Raw genomic sequence first — 26,791 nt, forward strand, 5'->3', positions numbered from 1 at the left:
GAACACAATGTAATAAATATTCCTTAGTGAAGCAGAGGACAGACACAGCAGTTTCTGCTGGGCACCCTACCGTTGAGCCACTTGGAGTTGTACTGCGCCGTGCGGAGCGGGGGCATGTTCCCCAGGCTGCGGTAGATGACGGGGTCTCGCCCGGAAAAGTCGATGACGGTGGCGGCGTACAGCTCCCCCCGTGACGTCACCACCGCCGTGGAGTTGTGCCGGGGGTCGTATGGGCAGCGAGCCACCCCATTCACCCTGTCGATCACCCTGCTCAGATTCCCTATCTGAAACACATACAATCATTTATTTATTAACCGATGCTTTGCTTTTCAAATCCTGTTTTATTAAAGCTTCTACATCCACACCTCCCACCATTATGTTTTAGCCACCTGTAATTCAATGAGATGGCACTGTTGGGTAAGGCGAAGGGGTGGATGAGATGACACGCTTTGGGGTAAGGTGAGGGGATGGATGAGATGGCACTCTGTGGGGTAAGGTGAAGGGGTGGATGAGATGGCGCTCTGTGGGGTATGGTGAAGGGGTGGATGAGATGGCGCTCTGTGGGGTAAGGTGAAGGGGTGGATGAGATGGCGCTCTGTGGGGTAAGGTGAAGGGGTGGATGAGATGGCGCTCTGTGGGGTAAGGTGAAGGGGTGGATGAGATGGCGCTCTGTGGGGTAAGGTGAAGGGGTGGATGAGATGGCGCTCTGTGGGGTAAGGTGAAGGGGTGGATGAGATGGCGCTCTGTGGGGTAAGGTGAAGGGGTGGATGAGATGGCGCTCTGTGGGGTAAGGTGAAGGGGTGGATGAGATGGCACTGTGGGGTAAGGTGAAGGGGTGGATGAGATGGCGCTCTGTGGGGTAAGGTGAAGGGGTGGATGAGATGGCGCTCTGTGGGGTAAGGTGAAGGGGTGGATGAGATGGCGCTCTGTGGGGTAAGGTGAAGGGGTGGATGAGATGGCGCTCTGTGGGGTAAGGTGAAGGGGTGGATGAGATGGCGCTCTGTGGGGTAAGGTGAAGGGGTGGATGAGATGGCGCTCTGTGGGGTAAGGTGAAGGGGTGCATGAGATGGCGCTCTGTGGGGTAAGGTGAAGGGGTGGATGAGATGGCGCTCTGTGGGGTAAGGTGAAGGGGTGGATGAGATGGCGCTCTGTGGGGTAAGGTGAAGGGGTGGATGAGATGGCGCTCTGTGGGGTAAGGTGAAGGGGTGGATGAGATGGCGCTCTGTGGGGTAAGGTGAAGGGGTGGATGAGATGGCGCTCTGTGGGGTAAGGTGAAGGGGTGGATGAGATGACACTCTTTGGGGTAAGGTGAAGGGGTGGATGAGATGGCGCTCTGTGGGGTAAGGTGAAGGGGTGGATGAGATGGCGCTCTGTGGGGTAAGGTGAAGGGGTGGATGAGATGGCGCTCTGTGGGGTAAGGTGAAGGGGTGCATGAGATGGCGCTCTGTGGGGTAAGGTGAAGGGGTGGATGAGATGGCGCTCTGTGGGGTAAGGTGAAGGGGTGGATGAGATGGCGTTCTGTGGGTTAAGGTGAAGGGGTGGATGAGATGACACGCTTTGGGGTAAGGTGAAGGGGTGGATGAGATGGCGCTCTGTGGGATAAGGTGAAGGGGTGGATGAGATGGCGCTCTGTGGGATAAGGTGAAGGGGTGGATGAGATGGCGCTCTGTGGGGTAAGGTGAAGGGGTGGATGAGATGGCGCTCTGTGGGATAAGGTGAAGGGGTGGATGAGATGGCGCTCTGTGGGATAAGGTGAAGGGGTGGATAAGATGGCACTGTGGGGTAAGGTGAAAGGGTGGATGATATGACACTCTATGAGGTAAGTTGAAGGGGTGGATGAGATGGCACTGTGGGGTAAGGAGAAGGGATGGATGAGATGGCACTCTGAGGGGTAAGGTGAAGGGGTGAATTCGCTGCAGATCACAAGGAATCTTTGCTGGCTTGTTTGTTTAGCCACCCAGGTGGAATGTACGACCAACACTGAAGTTCCACAAATAGATAAACTTTTTGATTGATTTATATGGATGAATTGAAAACTAGGTCATTACATCACCTGAATACTAGAAAAATAACAATGAAATAATTTTATTACAGTTAGGAATGATTGTATAATGTAGAAGTGATTTTGTGTTTATTATATATATATATATATATATATATATATATATATATATATATATATATATATATATATATATATATATATATATATATATATATATATATATAGATATATAATTCTATATATATATTATTTTGATGTTTACTACCATGGCTTGAAAAACGAATAAACTAAAAAACACTTTCTCTAGGAAGCAGAAGTTCTGCTACTTTCAACAACTGAGTTGAAGGACACTTAGTGAGGCCGGGTTATGCAGCAAATCATTGGCTGAGAACCTTGGAACCCCTGGCTCCCAGCAAATCATTGGCTGAGAACCTCAGAACCCTGGCTCCCATAAAATCATTGGCTAAGAACCTCCGAACCTCTGGCTCTCAGAAAGTCATTGGCTGAGAATCTCGGAACCTCTGGCTCCTAGAAAATCATTGGCTAAGAACCTCGGAACCTCTGGCTCCCAGAAAATCATTGGCTAAGACCCTCGGAACCTTTGGCTCCCAGAAAATCATTGGCTAAGACCCTCAGAACCTTTGGCTCTCAGACAATCATTGGCTGAGAACCTCAGAACCCCTGGCTCCCAGTCTTCAGCAGCGCCACTGAGGCAAAAGCAATGGCAAACCACCACCCCATTTACAGCAATAAACATTTTGAACACAAAAGCAGAAGACAACAACAGTTTACCTGTCTAGTTGTGCAAACTGGTAAAAATGCATTGGTGCCGCAGGTAAACAATTTCTTGCCACTGATAAGCAACACCCGAATATAATTCTGGCACTCCATCTGCAAAGCAAATAAGAATTAAAACCACATTAATAATGCCATACTGTATTCGGGTGGGATTTACTGTATTGCTGCAGGGCGTAGGCCAGTACAGTGAGTTAAGAGGCTGTTCGCAGGGAAGACCAGTGGAAAAGTAGGTTTGTGACGGTTTATGACAGTGAAAAGTTGGCTTCTGTTCATTATAAATCGGACTTCACAGTACACCATGAAGCTCAGATGTGTTAAAGCACTGAGAATCATGCAGAACAGGCAATGAAGCAGGAGTCTTGTTTTCTAAACGTACAGTAGTGCACAATGACAACTAGCAGACAATACAGTTCAAGTATTACACAGTTTTTTTTTCTGTTAATCTAACTTTGTCATTAAAGAGAGTATTTTTTTGTTTTAGTTTTAAACCAACTCGCTAGCTAGATTTCTGAAAACCAAAGTCATTTCGAAGCAGTTCCTTTCTGTTTTTGTTGTGTTTAGGTTAGAGACTACAAAGGAATGCTTTGTTCTCAGTATCTGGGATGAAAAGTAATTTTAAAAACCAGTCTCATCATATAAATAAAAATGCTCAAGCAAACTGTGAGAGGCTGAAGCAGAGAGAAGGGCTATACTTGCCTGGCATGCTGAACAAATTCAAGTGTTCTAAGTGTATTCCAAACTCAAAGTGCAGATTTAAATATAAAACTGCCTGTGCACCCAACCCCCCTCAATTCACCGTTTGCCCCATAAACACAGAGCAAAGTTCAAAGGCTTTAAGAACCAAGCAGGCTTCCACGTTACCTCCGTCTTTCCTTTGCTTCGACAGGACCGCCTGGTGTCTTCGTCTGGGCCCCATTCCGTTGTCTAGGAAACCAAAATAAACCAAGAGACACGTGATGCCCCCTGTTTTGCATTGCGACTTGCCTACTGTCTCCTCAAAGTGATATCTAACGAAACATGCAAGACGATACAGTCAGATAACACTAGCTCGGTACTGCAACTTATTGCAACTGTAACCATATATTGTGCTTTGTTCACCTTATTAACAGGAGAGAAGCGGCCCATGGTTTGAAGTGTGAGGTCCTGCACCAGGCAGTGAGCAGAGAGAAACAGCCTGAATTTGCATGTCAATGCAAGTCATCTTCTCATTGAAGTGAAGTATAGGACTGAAGGCACCCCTTCACCATACCCCAGAGAGTGCTACCTTGAATTTAATTATGGATGCAACTCCAAGCCACAAACATCTTTGTTCTATATAGAGTGAGGCAGACAACTTGGCAAAGGAGAGCGGTGTCCCATTAAACATCAATGTATTAGAAGCACACAGACACACTGGACTCCATTCTGTCTCATGGTGGGTCTCGCAGTTCAAGTCCGTCTAAATCCTTGGACCAATGCCCCCCCCTCCCCCCTCGGTACAGCAATGAGCTCTTGATTTAACAGCTCAACTGGCTTTGGATTCGAATTGGCTGATTTTCTTTTCACAGAACAGGTCAAATGAACCAATTCAATTGCAATATTTAGCTGAAATAAAATAGAAGTCCATGCATTTTATAAATGGTGATGCACCCTGTCCCTGCACACTGCTTCTTTTTTTTCGCAAACACAAATTCCATTCGTCACCATCCCCCCTCCAGAGTACCATCAGATCCTACATACATTCAGCAGGCTTAACCGAGCCAGCCTTAGGCTTCTGATCATCAGACTGCCTTGATTCAGACACTGCAAGCTTAGTTACACAGGAGCAATAAATAGTTATTTAACTTGAAACAGAATTGCCTAAATTGCAACTGAAGGAATATTCATTCTAGGACTCCTTAATGAACGGATGTTGAATCTGTCTGTTTAAAAGACACACATTTACTAATCTCCAAACGTACATCACTGAAGTAATATTTGAGTATCGTAAAAAGGCTTTGCTAACAATTCAATAATCTATCAGGTAAAAGCTGTCTCAAGACTTTGGGAAGAAGCAGTACATTAATTCCACAGGTGCATGTGCATCTTCATTGCAAAAAACAGTCCTCTTCTCCCCTCTAACAGAACTATGGATATCCCACTGAGCCCAGCGTTGTTTTGAGCCCACTGTACTTCTCTTGAGATTTGAGCTCACAATACCAGCAACTTGGCAGAACAGCAGGTTTAACAGCATGAAAATCAATTAAATACAGGTCACTGCAACTCTGGAATAGTGCAAGCAGCACACTCTGAAGTTATCAAGAATGCACTAAGTACCATAAAAACACATGAAACACTCTGCAAATCAGAAACCCAGCATGCTTTTAAACCTTCACTTTCCAGCAAAACACTGCAGCAACAGGGAATTAAAAATGCCTACGACTACTTTTCTTTGTAAGAGTGTATAAAGAGTTTGCACTGCCACACACCTCAGGCTGGCAGTACAGCATATCACTCTAACACAGAACAACTTTTTTTTTTTTTTTTTTTGGTAACCAAGCGTTTTGATGAACATTCCAGATGCCTTGGAAACAAGTAGGTACAGCTCAAGGAATTTACTGTGCGCTTCAAATCTTAAAAAAAAAAAAAATATGCAAAATGATGGAGTTGTCTTTTTGTGCACCCCTCAGCAAATCTGCATTGAAAAGAATCCTGTTTAAATGAAAGGCTGACGAAAGTGCAGCAGACCCACCTCCCAGCAGAGAGACCCTCCATCCCTGTGGCCCCTCTCAAGGTCCACACACTTCAATAGGACGCCGAGCCACTCCCAGTTTCGTCCTTTAGCAGAGTCTCCTATTCAGAGAGGCAAAGCTCCCTTTCAGCCTCCTCCTGATAGATGTGACAAGACTCTCAATAGCCTTCCCCATTGTCCCGGAACACTGATCCCTACACAAGAGGGCTCAAAAAAACATTTTGTTTTCTTTTTCCAGCATTGGACCGGCTCATTTTAAAATAGAATCAATTTACCACGGGCTCCTTCCTCTCCACTGGTCAGAATTTAACTGCCAAGTTCTCTTTTAAAATGTTATTCTACAGTATTATCTGTCCTTATATCCTTCCTTCTGAGTCATGCAGCCACCCTCAGACGCATTATAATTGATGGGAAGGTGAGGAAATTTCTGGCCGTTATATTGAAGTAGGAGGTGGACGGTGTATTTAATTGTCATGCAGTTGAATGGTGAATGATTCCTCGCTACACTCTCTGAGGCTATGCTTTTATCAGCTGGTGAGAAACAGACAGACCCCACAGCTATGCTTGACAGTCAAGGCTATTCCTGGTTTAAACTGTTCAGGCTTTACCTGGAGAATAGGCTCTTCTGGACCTTCGATTCTTAGTAATAAAACAAAACTTGTTTCACTAAACAGAAAAGTTTTATTACAAGAATCAATAATGTAGATAGTCTTGATCTATATATGTGGGGGATGTTTGCTTTCTGAGATGCCTACTATTATAGACAGATGGGGGAAATTCATGACATCAGGCTCACGTTCGTCAAAAAGTACATTTAATTATTTTTAAGATCTTCTGACAAATTCTGCATTTTTGATCTGCTAGTCAACAAAAAGAAAGAAACCCCCGAGATTGTATCCCTCATCAGAAAGGAGGCTTGATAAAGCCGACAGGTCAGAGGTCAGCTGTTTTGGAAAGACAGCGGTAACCTCTGACCCCACTTGGATTGTTTTCTCAGTCACACGCTATGCCACACTGCTCAGTTTTTAAAAAACTGAGCAGAGTGGAGCGTGCCAGAGCCTGCAGGCTCCCAACACCTGGGTACCTTTTAAAAGAAAAAAAAGCAACTCAGCCAAACACTTTAGCCCTGCAACAGAAGGTATGAGTCAGAGAGGGAGAGGAGAGAGGAAAGAGAGGAGGGAGAGGAGAAGAGAGGAGGGAGAGGAGGAGAGGAGGGAGAGAGAGAAGAGAGAGAGAGAAGAGAGAGAAGAGAGAGAGGAGGAGAGAGGAGAAGAGAGGAGGGAGAGGAGGAGAGGAGGGAGAGAGGAAGAGAGAGGAGGAGGAGAGAGGAAAGAGAGGAGGGAGAGGAGGAGAGAGGAGGGAGAGGAGGAGAGGAGGGAGAGCGGAAGAGAGAGGAGGAGGAGAGAGGAAAGAGAGGAGGGAGAGGAGGAGAGAGGAGGGAGAGGAGGAGAGAGGGAGAGAGGAAGGAGAGGTGAGAGAGGAGGGAGAGGAAGAGAGGAAGGAAAAGAGGTGAGAGAGAAGGACAGGAGGAGAGGAGGGAGAGAGGGGGGAGATTAGGAGAGGAGGAGGAGAGAGGGAGGGAGAAGGAGAGAGAAGGGAGATTAGGAGGAGAGTGGAGGAAAGAGTAGGAGAGGGGGAGAGAGGAGGAGGGTGCATATTAGGTCAGCTAGTCGGCTGCTCTGCCTCTGCATGTGTAGACAATACAAGTATGTAGTCAGTAATAAACTGGCTGTGAAAGCATGTAGACTCCTGCCTTCCTCTTGTTTCTCTTGCCTAATAGCTGCATATAGAGAAACTGCAGGTTGACAGTGTGAGAATACAAAAGAAACCTATAGTGACATACTGGCGCTGCATGAGAAGCCATCCTTCAGAGAACCAATCACTTCTCTTCTGAAGAACGGACTCCCTTTCCCTTTTAGAAGGGAACTTCAATGAATGCAGCTTTTTTCTTGTATCTCCATCTTTCTTTAAATGCAACTAGCAATTAGCCAAAGGAAGAAAAGCTTAATTTAAGAGGTGAAGGAAAATATAATCTTTTACAAGCAAAAAAAGATAAATTAATCCGTGGATTCAATGAGTAACAGTCACCCCTGGCTGAGAACATGTTTGAAAAGCAGTCAGGCCAGCAAAACTGAAATTTAAAATAGAAAACTGTGAAACGCACCTTGACTGGTTATAGTCAAGATGCCTTCGTTATTCACTTTTTTCTTGCTGGTAAGGACACCTAAATTATAATACATTCAATCTGCTCCTATAGCCAACCACTGTGTTGGAAATAATTTGAAATAGGAAGAATTCACTTTGCCAACACAAATCTCAATGTGCTGATTGCAGTGTTTACATTCCTGGGGTTCAGTGCTGGAGCATTCTCTGACAAACACCCCACCCCCACCCCCCACGCACCCACTGATGTGTTTTGGCATATACAGCATAACTACTCCTAAACTCCCTTCACATTGAAATGCTTTTTTCACGTTTAATCCATTCTCCAATGTAAATGGATTTTTGGACCCCACTCACTATCCCTTCTTATCACAGCACAGATACTGGTAGCAGGGGCAGGGAAGTGTGAGTTAAGTGACACACACATACCTGGGAAGCACCAAGTGTGTTCTCTGGAAATGGAATCACTAAACAGAACACATCCTTACTGAGGTTAAGCAAGTGCAAAACCACAAACAAGCAGCAGGACAATTAGACTCACATAACACATATTTTAAAGGGGTCCATTCAAAATACAGGTTGGGAGCACATATTTTTTAGTGCTTGTAATTGAAACAATATTTACTTTACGTATCAGGGTGCTAGTTTTGAAACAGTATGCTTACTGTGTAAGAGCACCCGTCTGTGTAATTAGAAATGAAGCGGAAACGACCACAATCTGAACTCTCATACATCACACAGGAAGGAAGTTCTCCTAACAGTCTCCTCTTTCCCAGTCCAACAGCTTGACCAGGACCAACCGTGACCAGATTAAGAGGTAATGAAGAGTTCAGATCATTCTGATTTCCCTCAGAATGATAATGTTACTTTCAAGCCATCGGAACACCCATGCGTTAAATTTTCCGCAGCTCCAATTAATTTGAATAATCAATCTTTAAAGCCCCCTTGGTAGCCTTAGCCTCTGCAGAATAGTGATTAAACGATTACCCTATAACAGGCTTTGTCACACTCAATAACTCAGTCTATAACACGTCCTGTTACTAAAATGAAAACTTACCTACAGCTAAACAACAAAGCCAGCCAGCCCTGCTCCCAGCTGACTTACTAAACTGCAGAATGTTTAAGCCTCTTCCTCTGGGAAGGCAAAACACCACAATACTAAACTGCAGGAGTGTTTAAGCCTCTTCCTCTGAGAAGCCAGTACCTCACAATTCCTGTGTATTCAATACAGTATTTTCTCCCGAAGACTCAGAGTTACACGTCTGCTGGAACTACATTTTAAACAGTCCTGGAGCCTTGCTGGGTCAAATGGCTTATTCTCATTCCAAAAATGTTCTTATGAGAAGAAAAATGCAGCACTTAATAGGAATGAATCGGACTTTCACCGCAAACTGCTGAGTTGAGCTCTACAGGGGGCCAGCATTTCTGCACAGTGTTTTTACTTTGCCAGCAGCAGCCGTGGCTCAAAGCACTTGCTTCGCGCCTTCACGGTGCAGTGCTCTGGCACTCTCCACTAACTCACAAAGCACAAGCACTCTCTGGTCCTGATGCAGGCACTGTACCAATCAGCACTTTCTCCTTATCAAAATACCACTTCTAACCACTTTCCCCCTTCTCTGAAAATCTGGCACAAATCAATCTCAATAGAAAAAAATGCAATAATAATAATAATAATAATAATAATATATGGGGAGATGAATAGCGGAGCATACCTGTATAAGCGAGACATTGAAAAGACTCAGTTTGAATAGGTAGTTTCTGTAAGAGAAAAAGCAACGAATACGGGTTAGTAATAAAAACATTCTGTTTGATTATCCTAAAGAACTCAGAACGGCCATTTCAATGCGTTTCTGCATGTGAATAATATATTTTGTATAACAAATTGTAGTTGCAGTGTTTTAACATTGAAAGCCTTGTGTTGTATTACCTTGCTCCTACTATCAGTTGATTTCTATTGATGTCCAGTGCTAGTTGGGAGTAGTCCTGAACTCCTGAAAAACTGAAACTAGAAACCCAGGGCCTCAACGCTGCAAGAAAAAAAAAGACAAGAGAAAGAAAGAGCGAAAGAGAGAGAGGCAGACAGAGAGTTACCAAGGTGTTTGAAGCAAAGAGCAACAAATGTTCAGCAATCCATTTTATAGGAAGCGCATGGTTTAGTGGCAAAGCACAGATTTAGAGTCAATTCTGTTACGATTGCAAGCGTTTTTGATCTTGTTTGAACAGATGCTTTTCAAATCTTCCTCCAAGGCTGCAGAGAGTTGCTGCATCAAGGGCACTACTTTGTTGAGGTGTCTTTACACCAAAGCCTTTGAGCTTCCTGTCTACATCTCAGGTCTGCATTATGGCTGCTATTCAAATACAACCATCAAACACATTGACTTTCTTACAGCTTTCCTGTGTTTGGATGTACCAACACCCATTGGGGGGAAACGACTAAAAGAGCCATCGCTGAATCAAAGCAGCCTTGCAATTCAAAGAGTGATCATCACAACCAAAGCAGCCTTGCAATTCAAAGATTGATCATCACAACCAAAGCAGCCTTGCAATTCAAAGATTGATCATCACAACCAAAGCAGCCTTGCAATTCAAAGATTGATCATCACAACCAAAGCAGCCTTGCAATTCAAAGATTGATCATCACAACCAAAGCAGCCTTGCAATTCAAAGATTGATCATCACAACCAAAGCAGCCTTGCAATTCAAAGATTGATCATCACAACCAAAGCAGCCTTGCAATTCAAAGTGTGATCTTATTAACCAGAGCAGCCTTGCAATTCAAAGTGTGATCTTATTAACCAGAGCAGCCTTGCAATTCAAAGTGTGATCATCACAACCAAAGCAGCCTTGCAATTCCAAAAAAAAATCACAAGAAATACACATAATACTCAATAACCTTCCTGATCTTCCGTGACCTTAACTTGCTTATCTAAATGTTTTTTTTGTTTGTTTATGAACAAATGGCTTTATTATCTTTGCATGCGTAATGCTCTGTACAGTAAGTTTAAACTGAAGTAGTAGTTCAAAAGGAGAGGGAAGCTTTTCACAGAATAGTAAACCACTTTATTTCTTAATACCGTGCATCTACCATCCCCAAAGAAATGTATACATCAAATGTCTTTCTTTTTTTACTTTCCATAATCAAATGTCAGTTATTTTGGATTTCTTAACTTACACTTATTATTGAAGTGTAACTAGGGCAATTCAAACTAATTCAGTTGTAAAAAAATAAATAAAATTCAAAACACCCAGGGAGCTTGGACTGAACATAGTTTACTTTAAACATGCTGGTCTTGTGTTCATTCGAAAACACAGTCAGAGTGCTCAGTGTGTCCTCCATCGATTGGGAAGAACATAATTAAAACCACATGGCAGGACTAGCCTCCCAGCTTCCTTATTAAGATACACACTTCAGTTTAATGAAAAAGAAAGCACTTCAATAAGATGCTGGACTCATTCAATCAGCACCCTCCAGCCCGCTTGACATGCCATTTCTATAAACTTTCAATGCATTTCTCAGTATGAGCACCTCACACACTCAGCCATGCACACTCAATATGAGCACCTCACACACTCAGCCATGCACACTCAGTATGAGCACCTCACACACTCAGCCATGCACACTCAGTATGAGCACCTCACACACTCAGCCATGCACACTCAGTATGAGCACCTCACACACTCAGCCATGCACACTCAGTATGAGCAGCATCTCACACACTCACACACTCAGCACACTCACCTCACACACTCAGCCATGCACACTCAGTATGAGCACCTCACACACTCAGCCATGCACACTCAGTATGAGCATCTCACACACTCAGCCATGCACACTCAGTATGAGCACCTCACACACTCAGCCATGCACACTCAGTATGAGCACCTCACACACTCAGCCATGCACACTCAGTATGAGCACCTCACACACTCAGCCATGCACACTCAGTATGAGCACCTCACACACTCAGCCATGCACACTCAGTATGAGCATCTCACACACTCAGCCTTTGGGGGTGCTCAACTCTACCATCGATCCCTTCAGATAGAATGGGTCTGTTTAATCAGCTGCAATATAAATGCTGTCAATGCAAACTTGTTGGCTTCTGCATGCAATGGGTTGGAGTGACAACATGCAACCTTCACAATCAGAATACACACATCCATTTGCTAGTGTCACAATATTCTAGGACCAGTGAAGCACACTCCCTCTCTAAATTCCTGTCTTGCCACTCCTTTGCTGGATCATCATTACCTTTACCCACCGAGAGGGGAAACTGCATTGAAAGTAACAAGCTGCTAGATTGTGTCACAGCAATGTAGCTGATGGACTGTGCTGTACTGCATCTGCATGCAATGGGCTGTAGCCCAGCAACAGCAGCCTTTAGCAAGTGTTATGAGTGCTCTAACCACGGAGAATAGACCTGCCCTTCACTCAGACAGTAAGCTAACTTTGATCTAAGGGTTTGCATTGTATGCATTTATGAGGTCTTTTATTTTGCAAACTGCAAGAGGCTGATTATGCACAGGAGTCCCGCCACTTAGTAAAACTTGGGCTGCAATTGAAAAATCACATGTAATGAAGTCAAATAGAAATCTCTATGAAAATGTGCCCAGGGGGGCTTCATGCTGGTCTTCAATGTGATGGATGAGAATGCAGATTTCATCAATACGGGAAGCTAGAATAATGCATTCGTAACCAGCTCTGCTTGAAGATGGGGGGGGCCAGAGTGCCTCGCGCAAATTCCAGGCCAATAAATCATAACCCTTTATTACTCGCTAGACAGAATTAAAACAGGCTTTGTGTTCAATACAACAAACCCCCTTAATAACTCCTAAGGGCACAGATATTTACTGGTTGGCCGACTTTCACAATTGCTTAGTTGAATTCTGGAATGAAAAAAAAAAAAAAAATATATATATATATATATATATATATATAATATATATATATACACACACATACACACACACACACACACACACACACACACACACACACACACACACACACGTTTTTTTTTAAAGTTTCTTTATGCAGCAGAAGTGCTACAGTAAAAAAAAATTGCATTACACTGCGCTACAGAAAAACAACATTAAAAAGAGCCATTCTTTGGTGCCCTATAACTGCTGATTAAATGAATATTTACCCAAGCAAAGCACTGCCTTTTAAAATTTAATTTAATTTAATTCATACAAAAGACAGAGACAAAATGCTGCTTTCCAGTGACTATGTGCATACTAAAGTCCATTTGGCTTCAGCTTAGTCTATCTTTACAGTGCTGCTTGCACAATATACAATGATAATTAAAGTATTATGTAAAGGTAGTTATCTTTTGGTAAGAAAAAGTGTATAATGACTTTTAATTTGTGGAGGTGTAATCTAAAAAGTGTAGGTCTGAACTAGAATATTAAGTTGAAACGTTCACATTATTTATTTAAAATTTCCCCAAACGTCACAGATTGTACAGAATACAATAGAAAATCTATTCTGAAATGAAGGCAATCTCCTAATGCAGTAGTCTTGCACAATTAACCCAACATGCACGAGTAGATTGAAATGTGTGCTTTCATGCCTGCTGCTTGTGGAAAGGTACATTTGACAATATGAGTTTCTCAAGGTATTGGGTCCCTGGGTTGTGTCTGACTATTACAGAGTACATTATGAAAACATGCTAAGGAATCAACTGCAGAATTGTAATGACAAATCTGAGCCCTGAAGCTCCAGTGCTGGTATTAGGAAGCTCTGTGGCTGTAAGCACGCCTGCCTCTCTGCCCCATACACAGCTTCATACAGGTGGACCAGCTGAAGCATTTCTGGAGGCATGACATGTTTCATCTTGCAGTGCAAATGTACCAATGCATGCACAAGCAACACAGCTGGAGAGGCTTACAGTCCTGGCATCTGTTTCCCTGACTCAACATCTCCCCATGCTAATGACAGCACTGAGTACACAGCGTTGGTTACAATTCAGTCACCGTGTCTGATCTTTACTACAGGTAGGAACTCAATAATACAGGACTTCAAAAGGATTGCACTACCGCCTGGAACGCACTCTCGTCCTGCATGAACTCACAGCACAACCCATCTTTCAACAATGCCATGGGAGGCTTTCATCAAGGAGGCAAGCTTGGACAATTGTTTGCATGCACACAGTGTTCAACAGCCCTGCCCTAGGAGAAGAAGAGTACTTTCTCTGGGAGCAAGAAGGAGCTCAATTTCCAAACCAATGTAAACCCTTGGCCTCTCCAAGAGGCAGCCTGCCAGCATGGAAAGGACAGCCTGCTACAATGCCTGTGACCAACGCCCCCAAGAAATAATCAAACAGGCCATCCAATGGAGGGATCGTCATGGATAACAGATCAACCAGCAAGTAAACAAGCGACGTCCCCTCTCACTGCCAAGCCACGCCACGTAGCCCCTTATCAGATACAATGTTACAAAAGCATTACTGTTGTTATCATTGGCTAATTAGAACATTTAAATCATACTGGGTTTGAACTTGTGGCAGCTGTTCCCATAGCCCCCCCTCCCAATTAGCAGTCTTTAGAAACACTTTTTCAAGAATACAAATCTATTGCAGCACTTTTTCCCAGGGATAAAGAGGAAAGCTTTTTAATCTTGGAAAAGGACAGATTAAGATAACAACTGTATCCCAAGAAATGCAGAGAGAGCAATGCTGTCCAAATACCACTCAAAAAATGAAAAAAAAAGTATTAATATACTACACTCACTGGTGATTCTTTACCGGCCAAACCAGGCTCCCAGCATTTTTACTTCCAACTCTCAAGGTACATTGCTATTGTCTTACTTGAATAAATAAATCTAACTGTATATTTGGTTAACAACATGATCTGCAGTATTACAGATCTGTTTCAGAATCGCAATGAAAAAATTAAATCATGTTTAAGCAAGAATGTTTAGTTTTTTATAAGAATCTACCAGTCATGTAGAGTCATTGACATTATGCTTCAAAGCCCTGGCCATATGCAGAGTCTACTTCCATTAAGGGAAATGCAATACAAAGGCAATGCTACAAGCAGGATATGATAGCACCTGGAAGGCTCTTATCATTTCTGGCAAGTCTCTCAGCCTCATGGCAGCTGGCTATGCCCAGGGTAGCACCTGACACACAGTCAGCACGAGCCAGCTGTGGTTCAGATAACGCTGAGATAGATGGTGACTGGCACACTACAGCAGGCCTCAGGGTACCATGTGAGGGACAGGAAGGAATAAGAAAACAGAACTCCTTAACAGCATGGAGAATGCACAGCACCTGTATCGTCTTTCTGAAGAGAATAGAAATAAAAACGTGAAGGTATGAAACAGCAAGCTTCTTATTGCTCATTGATAATAGACAATACTATTGCAAAAAGCAGACGTGATGAAATCTATACTGTGTATACCCCAGGGATTTTTGAGACCAGCGTACACCTAATCGTCTCGTCAAGCGCTCTCTACAGGATTAATGTTAAAAAAACTTTGCACACTTCTAAAACAGCTTTGCCAGGCAGTATCATCAATGTTTATTTTCAGCATTTACTTCACTCTGCTGCATGGCACTGATCTACTTGTCATCAATGAGATGTGCTGTGGACCCAGAACTGCAGCAATGACTTCAGAACCTGTCATTGTTAAACTGCACAGCCAGCTTGGATTGCCAGGCCATGACTGACATGTGCTTGGGTCTGCAGTCAGACCATGTTAATTAGCAGGCTTGCTGCCCTCACCCTGGTAAGAGACGACGGGGTGCACTCTCCTGGAACACTGCTGCTGAGGCTCCTCTTCGGGAGGTGGGAGGGAATGCTGGGAGGCAGCGAGATGAACGCTCAGGAGAAGGAGAAGACCAGGCATAGACAGGGACACGGCCTCCAACCGTGACACAGACATGGTGAAAGGGCCGTCCAGTCAACTAGCTGCCAAGGTAGGCCCTGGGGAGACACCTGAGGGGAAAAAAAAAACAAACTCTGGACATCTGCAGCAAAATTACATGATCCCATCCCCACAACTCAAATCACATGAAGAACTCAGCTCCTGACACCATCCCCACAACTCGAATCACATGAAGAACCCAGCTCCTGATCCCATCCCCACAACTCAAATCACATGAAGAACCCAGCTCCTGATCCCATCCCCACAACTCAAATCACATGAAGAACTCAGCTCCTGATCCCATCCCCACAACTCAAATCACATGAAGAACCCAGCTCCTGATCCCATCCCCACAACTCGAATCACATGAAGAACTCAGCTCCTGACACCATCCCCACAACTCAAATCACATGAAGAACTCAGCTCCTGACACCATCCCCACAACTCTAATCACATGAAGAACTCAGCTCCTGATCCCATCCCCACAACTCGAATCACATGAAGAACCCAGCTCCTGATCCCATCCCCACAACTCGAATCACATGAAGAACTCAGCTCCTGACACCATCCCCACAACTCTAATCACATGAAGAACTCAGCTCCTGACACCATCCCCACAACTCAAATCACATGAAGAACTCAGCTCCTGACACCATCCCCACAACTCTAATCACATGAAGAACTCAGCTCCTGATCCCATCCCCACAACTCGAATCACATGAAGAACCCAGCTCCTGATCCCATCCCCACAACTTGAATCACATGAAGAACTCAGCTCCTGACACCATCCCCACAACTCAAATCACATGAAGAACTCAGCTCCTGATCCCATCCCCACAACTCGAATCACATGAAGAATTCAGCTCCTGACACCATCCCCACAACTCAAATCACATGAAGAACTCAGCTCCTGACACCATCCCCACAACTCTAATCACATGAAGAACCCAGCTCCTGACACCATCCCCACAACTCAAATCACATGAAGAACTCAGCTCCTGATCCCATCCCCACAACTCGAATCACATGACGAATTCAGCTCCTGACACCATCCCCACAACTCAAATCACATGAAGAACTCAGCTCCTGACACCATCCCCACAACTCTAATCACATGAAGAACCCAGCTCCTGATCCCATCCCCACAACTCGAATCACATGAAGAACTCAGCTCCTGACACCATCCCCACAACTCAAATCACATGAAGAACTCAGCTCCTGACACCATCCCCACAACTCGAATCACATGAAGAATTCAGCTCCTGACACCATTCCCACAACTCGAATCACATGAAGAACTCAGCTCCTGACACCATCCCCACAACTCAAATCACATGAAGAACTCAGCTCCTGACATCATCCCCACAACTCAAATCACCATAAGCCCTGTATTCCACACAAATCCAGCACCTCATTTCAATTCTAAAGCTGCAGTTGCTCGAGTCCCCAGGGTGGAAATCCATGATTTTATAGTTGCATAAGAGAAAGTGTCAGTTTTTTTTTTTTTTTTAAATAAGGAGTATGGTTGGCTGTTCTTCTGAAACCCAAAGGAGTCTACCTCATTATACCTTAATGCTGTTCTCATCTGAATCAATTAGATAACCTGATTAAATTCAATAATCCACCAGGGACTGCTGGCTGTAGATCAGGTATTCCGGAACAGAAAAGGCATTTTAAAATAATGGCTACATACTGAGGCTTATTAGTTTTTATCCTTTTTTTTTTTTTAAATCACTTATGTATTTGGGACAGCACTGGTGAATGCTGCAGAACAGAGAAGTTCTCCCTTAAACTCAAGCAAGTTTTCCTTTTTTTCTTCATCAGTAGAAACTCACCCAAGCTAATTATTTTTGATTACTCAGCTCATTAAAATGGGAGAAAAAAAAATCATAAGTGGATGGATTAAAAAAAACAAGACAGGAATATAAGTGTTTGTTAATCAGCAGCACACTTACCTTGCTAGACCCTGTCATTATCACTAATGCAACCTGAATACTAACCACACACCTGTGCAGGGACGACACAGTCTGTTAATCAGCAGCACATTTACCTTGCTAGATCCAGTCATTATCACTAATGCAACCTGAATACTAACCACACACCTGTGCAGGGACAACACAGTCTGCATGTTGGCAAGAAATGCTCAACAGCTGCCGCTAGTTTATATAGGTTTCTAAATCAGATACATTGTTTTGCAAACATGAACTTAAGAGTTCCGCTGCACCCCAGACCAGGCTGAACATCAAGAATAAAAAGGGTTATGCTGGTAAACTAGAGAACAGTATGGATACATCTCAGAATGGAGATTATTCTATGCTTTTTCAGCTATTTTTCTCACATTCCAGCTACACACACCCACGATAACATTGTACTGCTAATAAACACACAAAACATAATAAACACCCCCCCCGCCCCCCCCCCCCCCCCCCCCCCCCCCCCCCACAAAGAAACCCATCTGAGAAACACAACAGCACAATCCTAAATGTTAAATAAGTAAGAGCTAACCAGAGCAGCAGCAAGTCTTTCCCTCTCGATGTGCTGGATTCAAATCAGACACACACAAAAACACACACTACAAAACTGAACAGCAGCTCCGAAATCTACACTGCAATCCTTCATTCAGAATTACACTGCAAAACTCAAACCTACCAAAAAAAATAACTAACTAGGAAAAAAAAACAATAGAGTTATAATAATTATGCTTTTTTACCTGCACAGCATATTTGGTGATTAGGTTTCCAGGACTGTACTTTACTGCACAGACTTTCAGCTCCTGTGAGAGACTCCACTATGTGTTAATCCGTGTGTGTGTGTGGGAGAGATCCAGATTCCTTTCAATATGAGGCTCTGTCCCACCCCTAATCTGAAGTGCAGTGAGGGAGGGAGGAGTGAGGCAGCCTCACACATACTCCCCCAGCCTCACACACACTCACTTATAATGACCATTCATTTTTTCTCCAGCCACCGACTGACTCCATTGGCATTCATTCAGACTGCTGCCTGAAATGGTCATCATTAATTTACCATGCATAATTTCTCTCAATACTTTAGCTTCACAAAGTCTCACAAAAGTCTATTTGGGAATAGAGCAATATAATACTAGTCCCTTTCACCAGGATTGCTGTGAAGATGTGGGCTGCACACACTCCTTCAAGAGAAGAAAAAAAAAAGGATCACATTTTTGACATTTTGTCACCCGGTGTCACAATGTGCCTTTAGAAAGCTCGCTTGATGGCTGGTATTTTTATGAACAATGTGCTAGAATGGCTGTCAATAGGTCACACTAGAATGTTACACGGAAACGGTGACTCTTGCCAAAATCTCAGGGAAATGCATGTTTTTTAATCTTCTGTCTTGACAACCTGAAATAAGGATTTATCAGCCAATTAACATAACAATCTAAAACTCCCATAAATAAAAACCCCCAACAGTCAGACTGAAATAACGCTCTGGAAGTGGCAGTTTCATCATCATTGTCTTCTTAGCTCCGGTGTCGTACGAAATAAGTTGACCGGGAAATAAGTTGACCGGGAAATAAGCTGATGCCGCAAGCGCAGTAATGCAAAAGCAGGCAAAAGCAAGGCAGGGCAACAGTTTGATTAAAGGGGAGGTTCATTGCTTTTTATTTTTATCTGGGTGTTTTATTTGCAAGACTGGGTATGCTGGTGTGTGTTCGTGCCACTCTCTTTTCATATGAACTTTAAAATGATCTCTCTTTCTTACAATAGCTATCTTGGTTGGTATTGAACTACAGATATTTACCATGGTTTAGCAAAGACGTTAACTCTTTAGTTTTTAACTAGTTAATCTATTGTTTCTTCCCAAACTTGTAACTGAAATACATGCATGACGAGAACCAGTCTCCTGTTCGTTTTCTGTCCTAATTATACAAAGTACTGTATGATGAAACAACAAAGCACACAATACAAAGGATAATAATAATAATAATAATAGTAATAATAACAATAATAATAATATACAAGCAACATTTTTCAAGTACATCATGTGATTGATGTGCACCGTGGCCTAGTTAGTGATCGCAGCATGGAGCTCAATTTTTCCATGACTGAAGCATACCTGTCTCTACAGTAGTGCTTCCCAAAACAAGAACACCTCCAGAAATGCAAAATAACGTTAAATACGTAACACCTTTTGCTAGTTAATATTTGTAACACAAACAGAAACACACACTAATGTCACAGGCTTCTTACAAACATTTTAAATTATGTATTTGTTGCTAATATATATTACAGTGATATTCACATTGCCTTATCTAGCATCATACTGTCAAATATAGCTGATCTACTCATGTATATAAATTATACTTACAAAATTCATTTTAAATGTATTGTTTGTTAATATATCCGATCCACTTATTTCTCAGCCTAAGCTAGTAGACATTAGAAAAAATGGAACATCCCCTTTGAATTCTAGAGCTTGATCAACTTATTTCCTTGGTCACCAGAAGTCAATTGAAGCACCAGCTTGAGACGTTGTGTGAGCCACTCAATAAAGTGAGCTGCAGAAACACCCTGGCGTTGACACAGTTATCAAAATGCTTTAGGAGAACTTCACAAGAGCCCAAGACTGTGAAAAACATTCCCGAAAAGCTCAATAAGTACAACAAATCAGCAGAATTCAATAACAAACACAACTTGATTAATACTGCCAGTGCAATAGTCTGACAATAACAGATGCACTCTTTCTAATGGAAACAGATTGGTCTGAATTCATGGCAAAAATGTATATCTAATTAAAAACAAGAATCAGAAACTGTCTAAAAGCAGAAGCAAGTACAATCCCCAAGCAGCACTGCTTGCTTTCGTTGACCACTGTGTTTTATATGGCTCTCCATCCAGACGTTGTTGTTGTAAGACTTGTATTGCTTTCTAGTGGTAATTTGCTGCTCCAGAATATGACTGCTATCGTTTTGCCAGTGACCTCCGTTCCGGTTTCTTTGACTGATCCAGGGTCAGCCCCTCCCTCATACTGAGCTAATCTAAAGGCTCTGGCATGCTGCTGCAAGCACTGCTCCAGGCACCCCCAATCCTGGTGCTGTCAGCTCCCATTGCTTTCATTGTATTGTTTCAATTCAAAAGATTGAAGTTGATAAACACAACTTTCCTTAAGAAACAAAAGAAAAAGAAAAGAGAAATACCCAGCTGAATGTACAATCCCTTGGTTACAGCTCTACAGACCTTTAAAAACAAACATTCAGTCTTTTGTACATATATACTGAGCACACGTTTTCTACTGGGATAAAATTACTGCACAAAGGAAGATAAATAATTAGTACAAACCTAATCTATTCCCAATTCTTTGAAGCATTATAATAAACAATCTGTGATGGCTTCGAATAACAGTTATCGACCAACACTTTTGAAACAATCAAAAAACAAAGATAATGATCTTCAGCTGGCCGGGTGAACATCACTGGAGGATATGCTTGAATTGGTAAAGACATCCAGCGTTGTGTTGAGACGTGTGTGTGTGTTCTACACTAAACAAGTTCAGAAACAGTGTTCTGTTGAGACGTGTGTGTGTAGAAACAGTGTTCTGTTGAGACGTGTGCGTGTAGAAACAGTGTTCTGTTGAGACGTGTGTGTGTGTAGAAACAGTGTTCTGTTGAGACGTGTGCGTGTAGAAACAGTGTTCTGTTGAGACGTGTGCGTGTAGAAACAGTGTTCTGTTGAGACGTGTGCGTGTAGAAACAGTGTTCTGTTGAGACGTGTGTGTGTAGAAACAGTGTTCTGTTGAGACGTGTGTGTGTAGAAACAGTGTTCTGTTGAGACGTGTGTGTGTAGAAAGTGTTCTGTTGAGACGTGTGTGTGTAGAAACAGTGTTCTGTTGAGACGTGTGTGTGTGTAGAAACAGTGTTCTGTTGAGACGTGTGCGTGTAGAAACAGTGTTCTGTTGAGACGTGTGTGTGTAGAAACAGTGTTCTGTTGAGATGTGTGTGTGTAGAAACAGTGTTCTGTTGAGACGTGTGTGTGTAGAAACAGTGTTCTGTTGAGATGTGTGTGTGTAGAAACAGTGTTCTGTTGAGACGTGTGCGTGTAGAAAGTGTTCTGTTGAGACGTGTGTGTGTAGAAACAGTGTTCTGTTGAGACGTGTGTGTGTAGAAACAGTGTTCTGTTGAGACGTGTGTGTGTAGAAACAGTGTTCTGTTGAGACGTGTGTGTGTAGAAACAGCGTTCTGTTGAGACGTGTGTGTGTAGAAACAGTGTTCTGTTGAGACGTGTGTGTGTAGAAAGTGTTCTGTTGAGACGTGTGTGTGTAGAAACAGTGTTCTGTTGAGACGTGTGTGTGTAGAAACAGTGTTCTGTTGAGACGTGTGTGTGTAGAAACAGTGTTCTGTTGAGATGTGTGTGTGTAGAAACAGTGTTCTGTTGAGACGTGTGTGTGTGTAGAAACAGTGTTCTGTTGAGACGTGTGTGTGTAGAAACAGTGTTCTGTTGAGACGTGTGTGTGTAGAAACAGTGTTCTGTTGAGACGTGTGTGTGTAGAAACAGTGTTCTGTTGAGACGTGTGTGTGTAGAAACAGTGTTCTGTTGAGACGTGTGTGTGTAGAAACAGTGTTCTGTTGAGACGTGTGTGTGTAGAAACAGTGTTCTGTTGAGACGTGTGTGTGTAGAAACAGTGTTCTGTTGAGACGTGTGTGTGTAGAAACAGTGTTCTGTTGAGACGTGTGTGTGTGTAGAAACAGTGTTCTGTTGAGACGTGTGTGTGTGTAGAAACAGTGTTCTGTTGAGACGTGTGTGTGTGTAGAAACAGTGTTCTGTTGAGACGTGTGTGTGTGTAGAAACAGTGTTCTGTTGAGACGTGTGTGTGTTCTTCACTAAACAAGTTCAGAAAGCACTCCTCCATGAATCCAAGATTGAACAAAGATATCTCCCATGTTTACACTTGGGATTAATTCCTGGCGATGAAGCCAGACAGGCTGGAATTGCAAATGCATTGTGTGAAGAACTACACAAGAGAACTGTGAGGAGACAGGTTTCTAGAATGGCTTTAGGTTTCAGTTAGTCGAGTCTTAATTCTCATTTGCTGCCACAGATTTCCATGTAAATGGGTGATTTTTGGCCCGCATGTGGTGGGGACTGCGAGCCAAAGAATTCTGTCCACACATTCAGCTGCTGGTGTGCCATAAACTTTTCATTACAGCGTTAATTAAGATTGAACGGAGAAATGCTGGGATACAAAAGAGGTGGTTTAGCATACGACTTGAGCAAGTTAACACCAAACATTCAAATACTGGACGAAGAAGAGAGGGCAAATGTCTTTGTTACCAGCCATGAGTATTTTTTAAGCAATTCATTCATTAAAATAATGGTAATAGACTTGGACTTGCATGCATATATATATATATATATATATATATATATATATATATATATATATATATACACACACACACACACACACACACACACACACACACACACACACACACACACACAAATATCTATAATTAAATAAAATTAGAAACAAAAAAGAAAATGCCACTTAGTTCAATTTTTACAAGTTGCTGTGAAGAGTTGAAGAATTATCATTTTGTTTTTATATCTATAAAAGGCTTTAAAAGAAGTGTTCTATATTCCATAACACATGGGTTCAATACAACTAGTTTTGGATTCACAATCTAAAAATAAGTCATGCCCTTGCAGAGTTAATTGCAATGGAAAAAGCAAAAGGTGAAGGCCAATAAAACAGTGTGGGCTGGATGTAACAAGCAGGCAGGTGTTACACTAACTGTTACTTATCCTGCCTCCCGACAGCTCCCCAGCCCTGGAATCCATCAGCAAGCGGTCGCTGCTGCGACCCCAGGGGCAGGCCTGGGATTGAAACCTCTCAGTCAGCTCCAGCTGTTTTTATAGCAGGAGACTGGGGCAGACGGGATTCAAATCAGCACATCTAATGCATTTCTTGCTACCTACCTTAGCGAGCGCAGTTTGCATCAAACCAAATGATCCTGTTGACTGTTTATGATTTCTAATCCTGGAGAACTTTAAAAACTGCCCCAATTTGTGTGCCAACTTCCTGATCTACAACCACCTCTCACACACATGCACGCGCACTCACACACACTAACACTCTCTACCTGCACACACACACACACACTGACACTCTCCACCTGCACACACACACTGACACTCTCCACCTGCACACACACTGACACTCTCCACCTGCACACACACACACACACTAACACTCTCCACCTGCACACACACACTGACACTCTCTACCTGCACACACACACACACACACACACACACTGACACTCTCCACCTGCACACACACACTGACACTCTCCACCTGCACACACACTAACACTTTCTACCTGCACACACACTAACACTCTCTACCTGCACACACACACACACACACACACTGACACTCTCCACCTGCACACACACACTGACACTCTCCACCTACACACACACACACACACACTAACACTCTCCACCTGCACACACACTAACACTCTCTACCTGCACACACACACACACACACACACACTGACACTCTCCACCTGCACACACACACTGACACTCTCCACCTGCACACACACACACACACACTAACACTCTCCACCTGCACACACACTAACACTCTCTACCTGCACACACACACACACACACACACACACTGACACTCCACACACACACACACTGCACACACACACTGCACACACACACACACACACACTCTCCACCTGCACACACACACTGACACTCTCCACTGCACACACACACACTGACACTCTCCACCTGCACACACACTAACACTCTCTACCTGCACACACACACACACACTGACACTCTCCACCTGCACACACACACTGACACACACACTGCACACACACACACACACACACACACTGACACACTCCACCACACACACACTGACACTCTCCACCTGCACACACACACACACACTCTCCACCTGCACACACACTAACACTCTCCACCTGCACACACACACTAACACTCTCCACCTGCACACACACACACTGACACTCTCCACCTGCACACACACACACACTCTCCACCTACACACACACACACACACTGACACTCTCCACCTACACACACACACACACTACTGACACACACACACACTGACACTCTCCACCTGCACACACACACTAACACTCTCCACCGCACACACACACACACACACACACACTCACACACCACACACACACACACACACACACACACTGACACTCTCCACACACACACACACACACACACACACACACACACACACACACACACTGACACACACACACACACACACACACACACTGACACACTGACACACACACACACACACACACACTGACACTCTCCACACACACACACACTGACACACTCCACACACACACACACACACACACACACTGACACTGCACACCTGCACACACACACTGACACTCTCCACCTGCACACACACTGACACTCTCCACCTGCACACACACACACACACACTGACACTCTCCACCACACACACACACTAACACTCTCCACCTGCACACTCTCCACACCTGCACACACACACACACACACACACACTGACACTCTCCACCTGCACACACACACACTGACACTCTCCACCTGCACACACACACACTGACACTCTCCACCTGCACACACACACACACACACACACACACACACACACTGACACTCTCCACCTGCACTCGCACACACACACTGACACTCTCCACCTGCACACACACACTACACACTCTCCACCTGCACACACACACACACACACACACACACACACACTGACATTCTCCACCTGCACACACACACACTGACACTCTTCACCTGCACACACACACACTGACACTCTCCACCTGCACACACACACACACACACACACACACACACACACACACACACACACACTGACACTCTCCACCTGCACTCGCACACACTCATTACCTGCACACACACACACACTGACACTTTCTCCATCTTGATACTTCTCTTTCAAATCGGGAAAATTAGGTCTAATATATATATATTTTGATTCACCCAATGTCACGATCTATTCAGAGCTACCATGACCCCCTGGCAGAGTTGTCTGCACCTCTTTGATTATATATGAGAAAGAAAGAGAGAGAGGGAGAGAGAGAGAGACTGGTGGACTATAACTCAACAGAACAGACAGTTGTGATGATTTCCTATTGTATCTGCTCTAAGTGTTTAATTCTGTTCCCCTGCAGAGAGGGGAACAGGAGATATTATTCTATCACTTGGTTTATCCATCAGTTGTCAGAATACCAACAAGAGCACTGATCTTTATACCCATCACTGTTACACATTTCCTGGGAGAGAGAAATAGAAAGAAGCAAAGAAAGAAAGAAAGGAAGAAACAAACAAACATTGAGACAGAGAGAGGCTGGCAACCATAAAAAGGATGGAGATGCTGCAAGGAAATCTAGCTCTGGCGTTTCACCTGCCAGTCTCCAGATTGATCCATTTGATTAGAATGACTGAAATAATCACTGGTGCCGCGGAACAAAACCATTTACTTGGTAATAAATAGCCATTCCCATCTCCACATCATCCCAGCAAGTGTCACATCATCATCTGTTTTAACAGTGATGCATACTGCATGGCCTGGAGCTAACGAATACCGGTCTGCACCACAATTTAGAGCTACATTAAAACAAAGCCCCCCTCCCTTGCACACTTCTGCTAGTCAAGACTGGGAATCATTTTTCAACTTCAACTTTTAAGAGGACATTAACACAGCTCTGTGGAGTGGAAACGTGTTTTATTACAATTATGTACGGAAATCCTCACAAGGGCAAACATGAAAAAAACTCGCAAAAAAAAAAAAAAAAAAAAAAAAAACAGCACAGTTGAAGGAAGAAAAATTGATTACACATTGACAGTGGTCAATGTTTAACCTGTCCAGCAGATGGTACTGGTGTATATAATTATGTGTTGGTGGCGCTGTATAAGGAGATGGGCAATGCAGCCAGGTAGTGGGGAAAAACCAACAGTGTGGGTTGTCATCAAAATGCCAACCCCCTTAAATCGCTTGGCCTAACCACCTCCTTTTAGTTACACCCATTACAAAGCCACCTTCTTGACATTATTGTACAACAGTTTAATAAATTGAATGATACAATGTCAATGGCTAAGGGAAAGGACAGCAAGACCATTTTTATAAAAATCAATTTGCACCTTATGAGGGCACAGTGAGGCTTCCTAATATTGCA

General features: G+C 43.4%; 1 protein-coding gene across 3 annotated transcripts in view; it reads right to left on the reverse strand.

Moving 5' to 3' along the window:
- Nucleotides 1-26,791, reverse strand: part of LOC121322503 (semaphorin-5B-like) — a 79,651-nt gene that overhangs the window by 22,821 nt on the left and 30,039 nt on the right. For 2 of the 3 annotated variants that reach the window (XM_041262600.1, XM_041262599.1), the window contains exons 2-7: nt 15,405-15,617; nt 9,604-9,703; nt 9,389-9,434; nt 3,665-3,727; nt 2,798-2,896; nt 71-284 (exon numbers count right to left, since the gene is read on the reverse strand). In XM_041262600.1, coding sequence (XP_041118534.1) covers nt 71-284; nt 2,798-2,896; nt 3,665-3,727; nt 9,389-9,434; nt 9,604-9,703; nt 15,405-15,564 — 682 coding nt within the window. In that variant the 5' untranslated portion in view covers nt 15,565-15,617. Of the gene's footprint in view, nt 1-70; nt 285-2,797; nt 2,897-3,664; nt 3,728-9,388; nt 9,435-9,603; nt 9,704-15,404; nt 15,618-18,256; nt 18,371-26,791 lie in introns of those variants that run through there. The other variant, XM_041262598.1, reaches the window with a different exon arrangement.

The sequence above is a fragment of the Polyodon spathula genome, chromosome 10 (genome assembly GCF_017654505.1).
Source record: "Polyodon spathula isolate WHYD16114869_AA chromosome 10, ASM1765450v1, whole genome shotgun sequence".
Lineage (NCBI taxonomy): Eukaryota > Metazoa > Chordata > Actinopteri > Acipenseriformes > Polyodontidae > Polyodon > Polyodon spathula.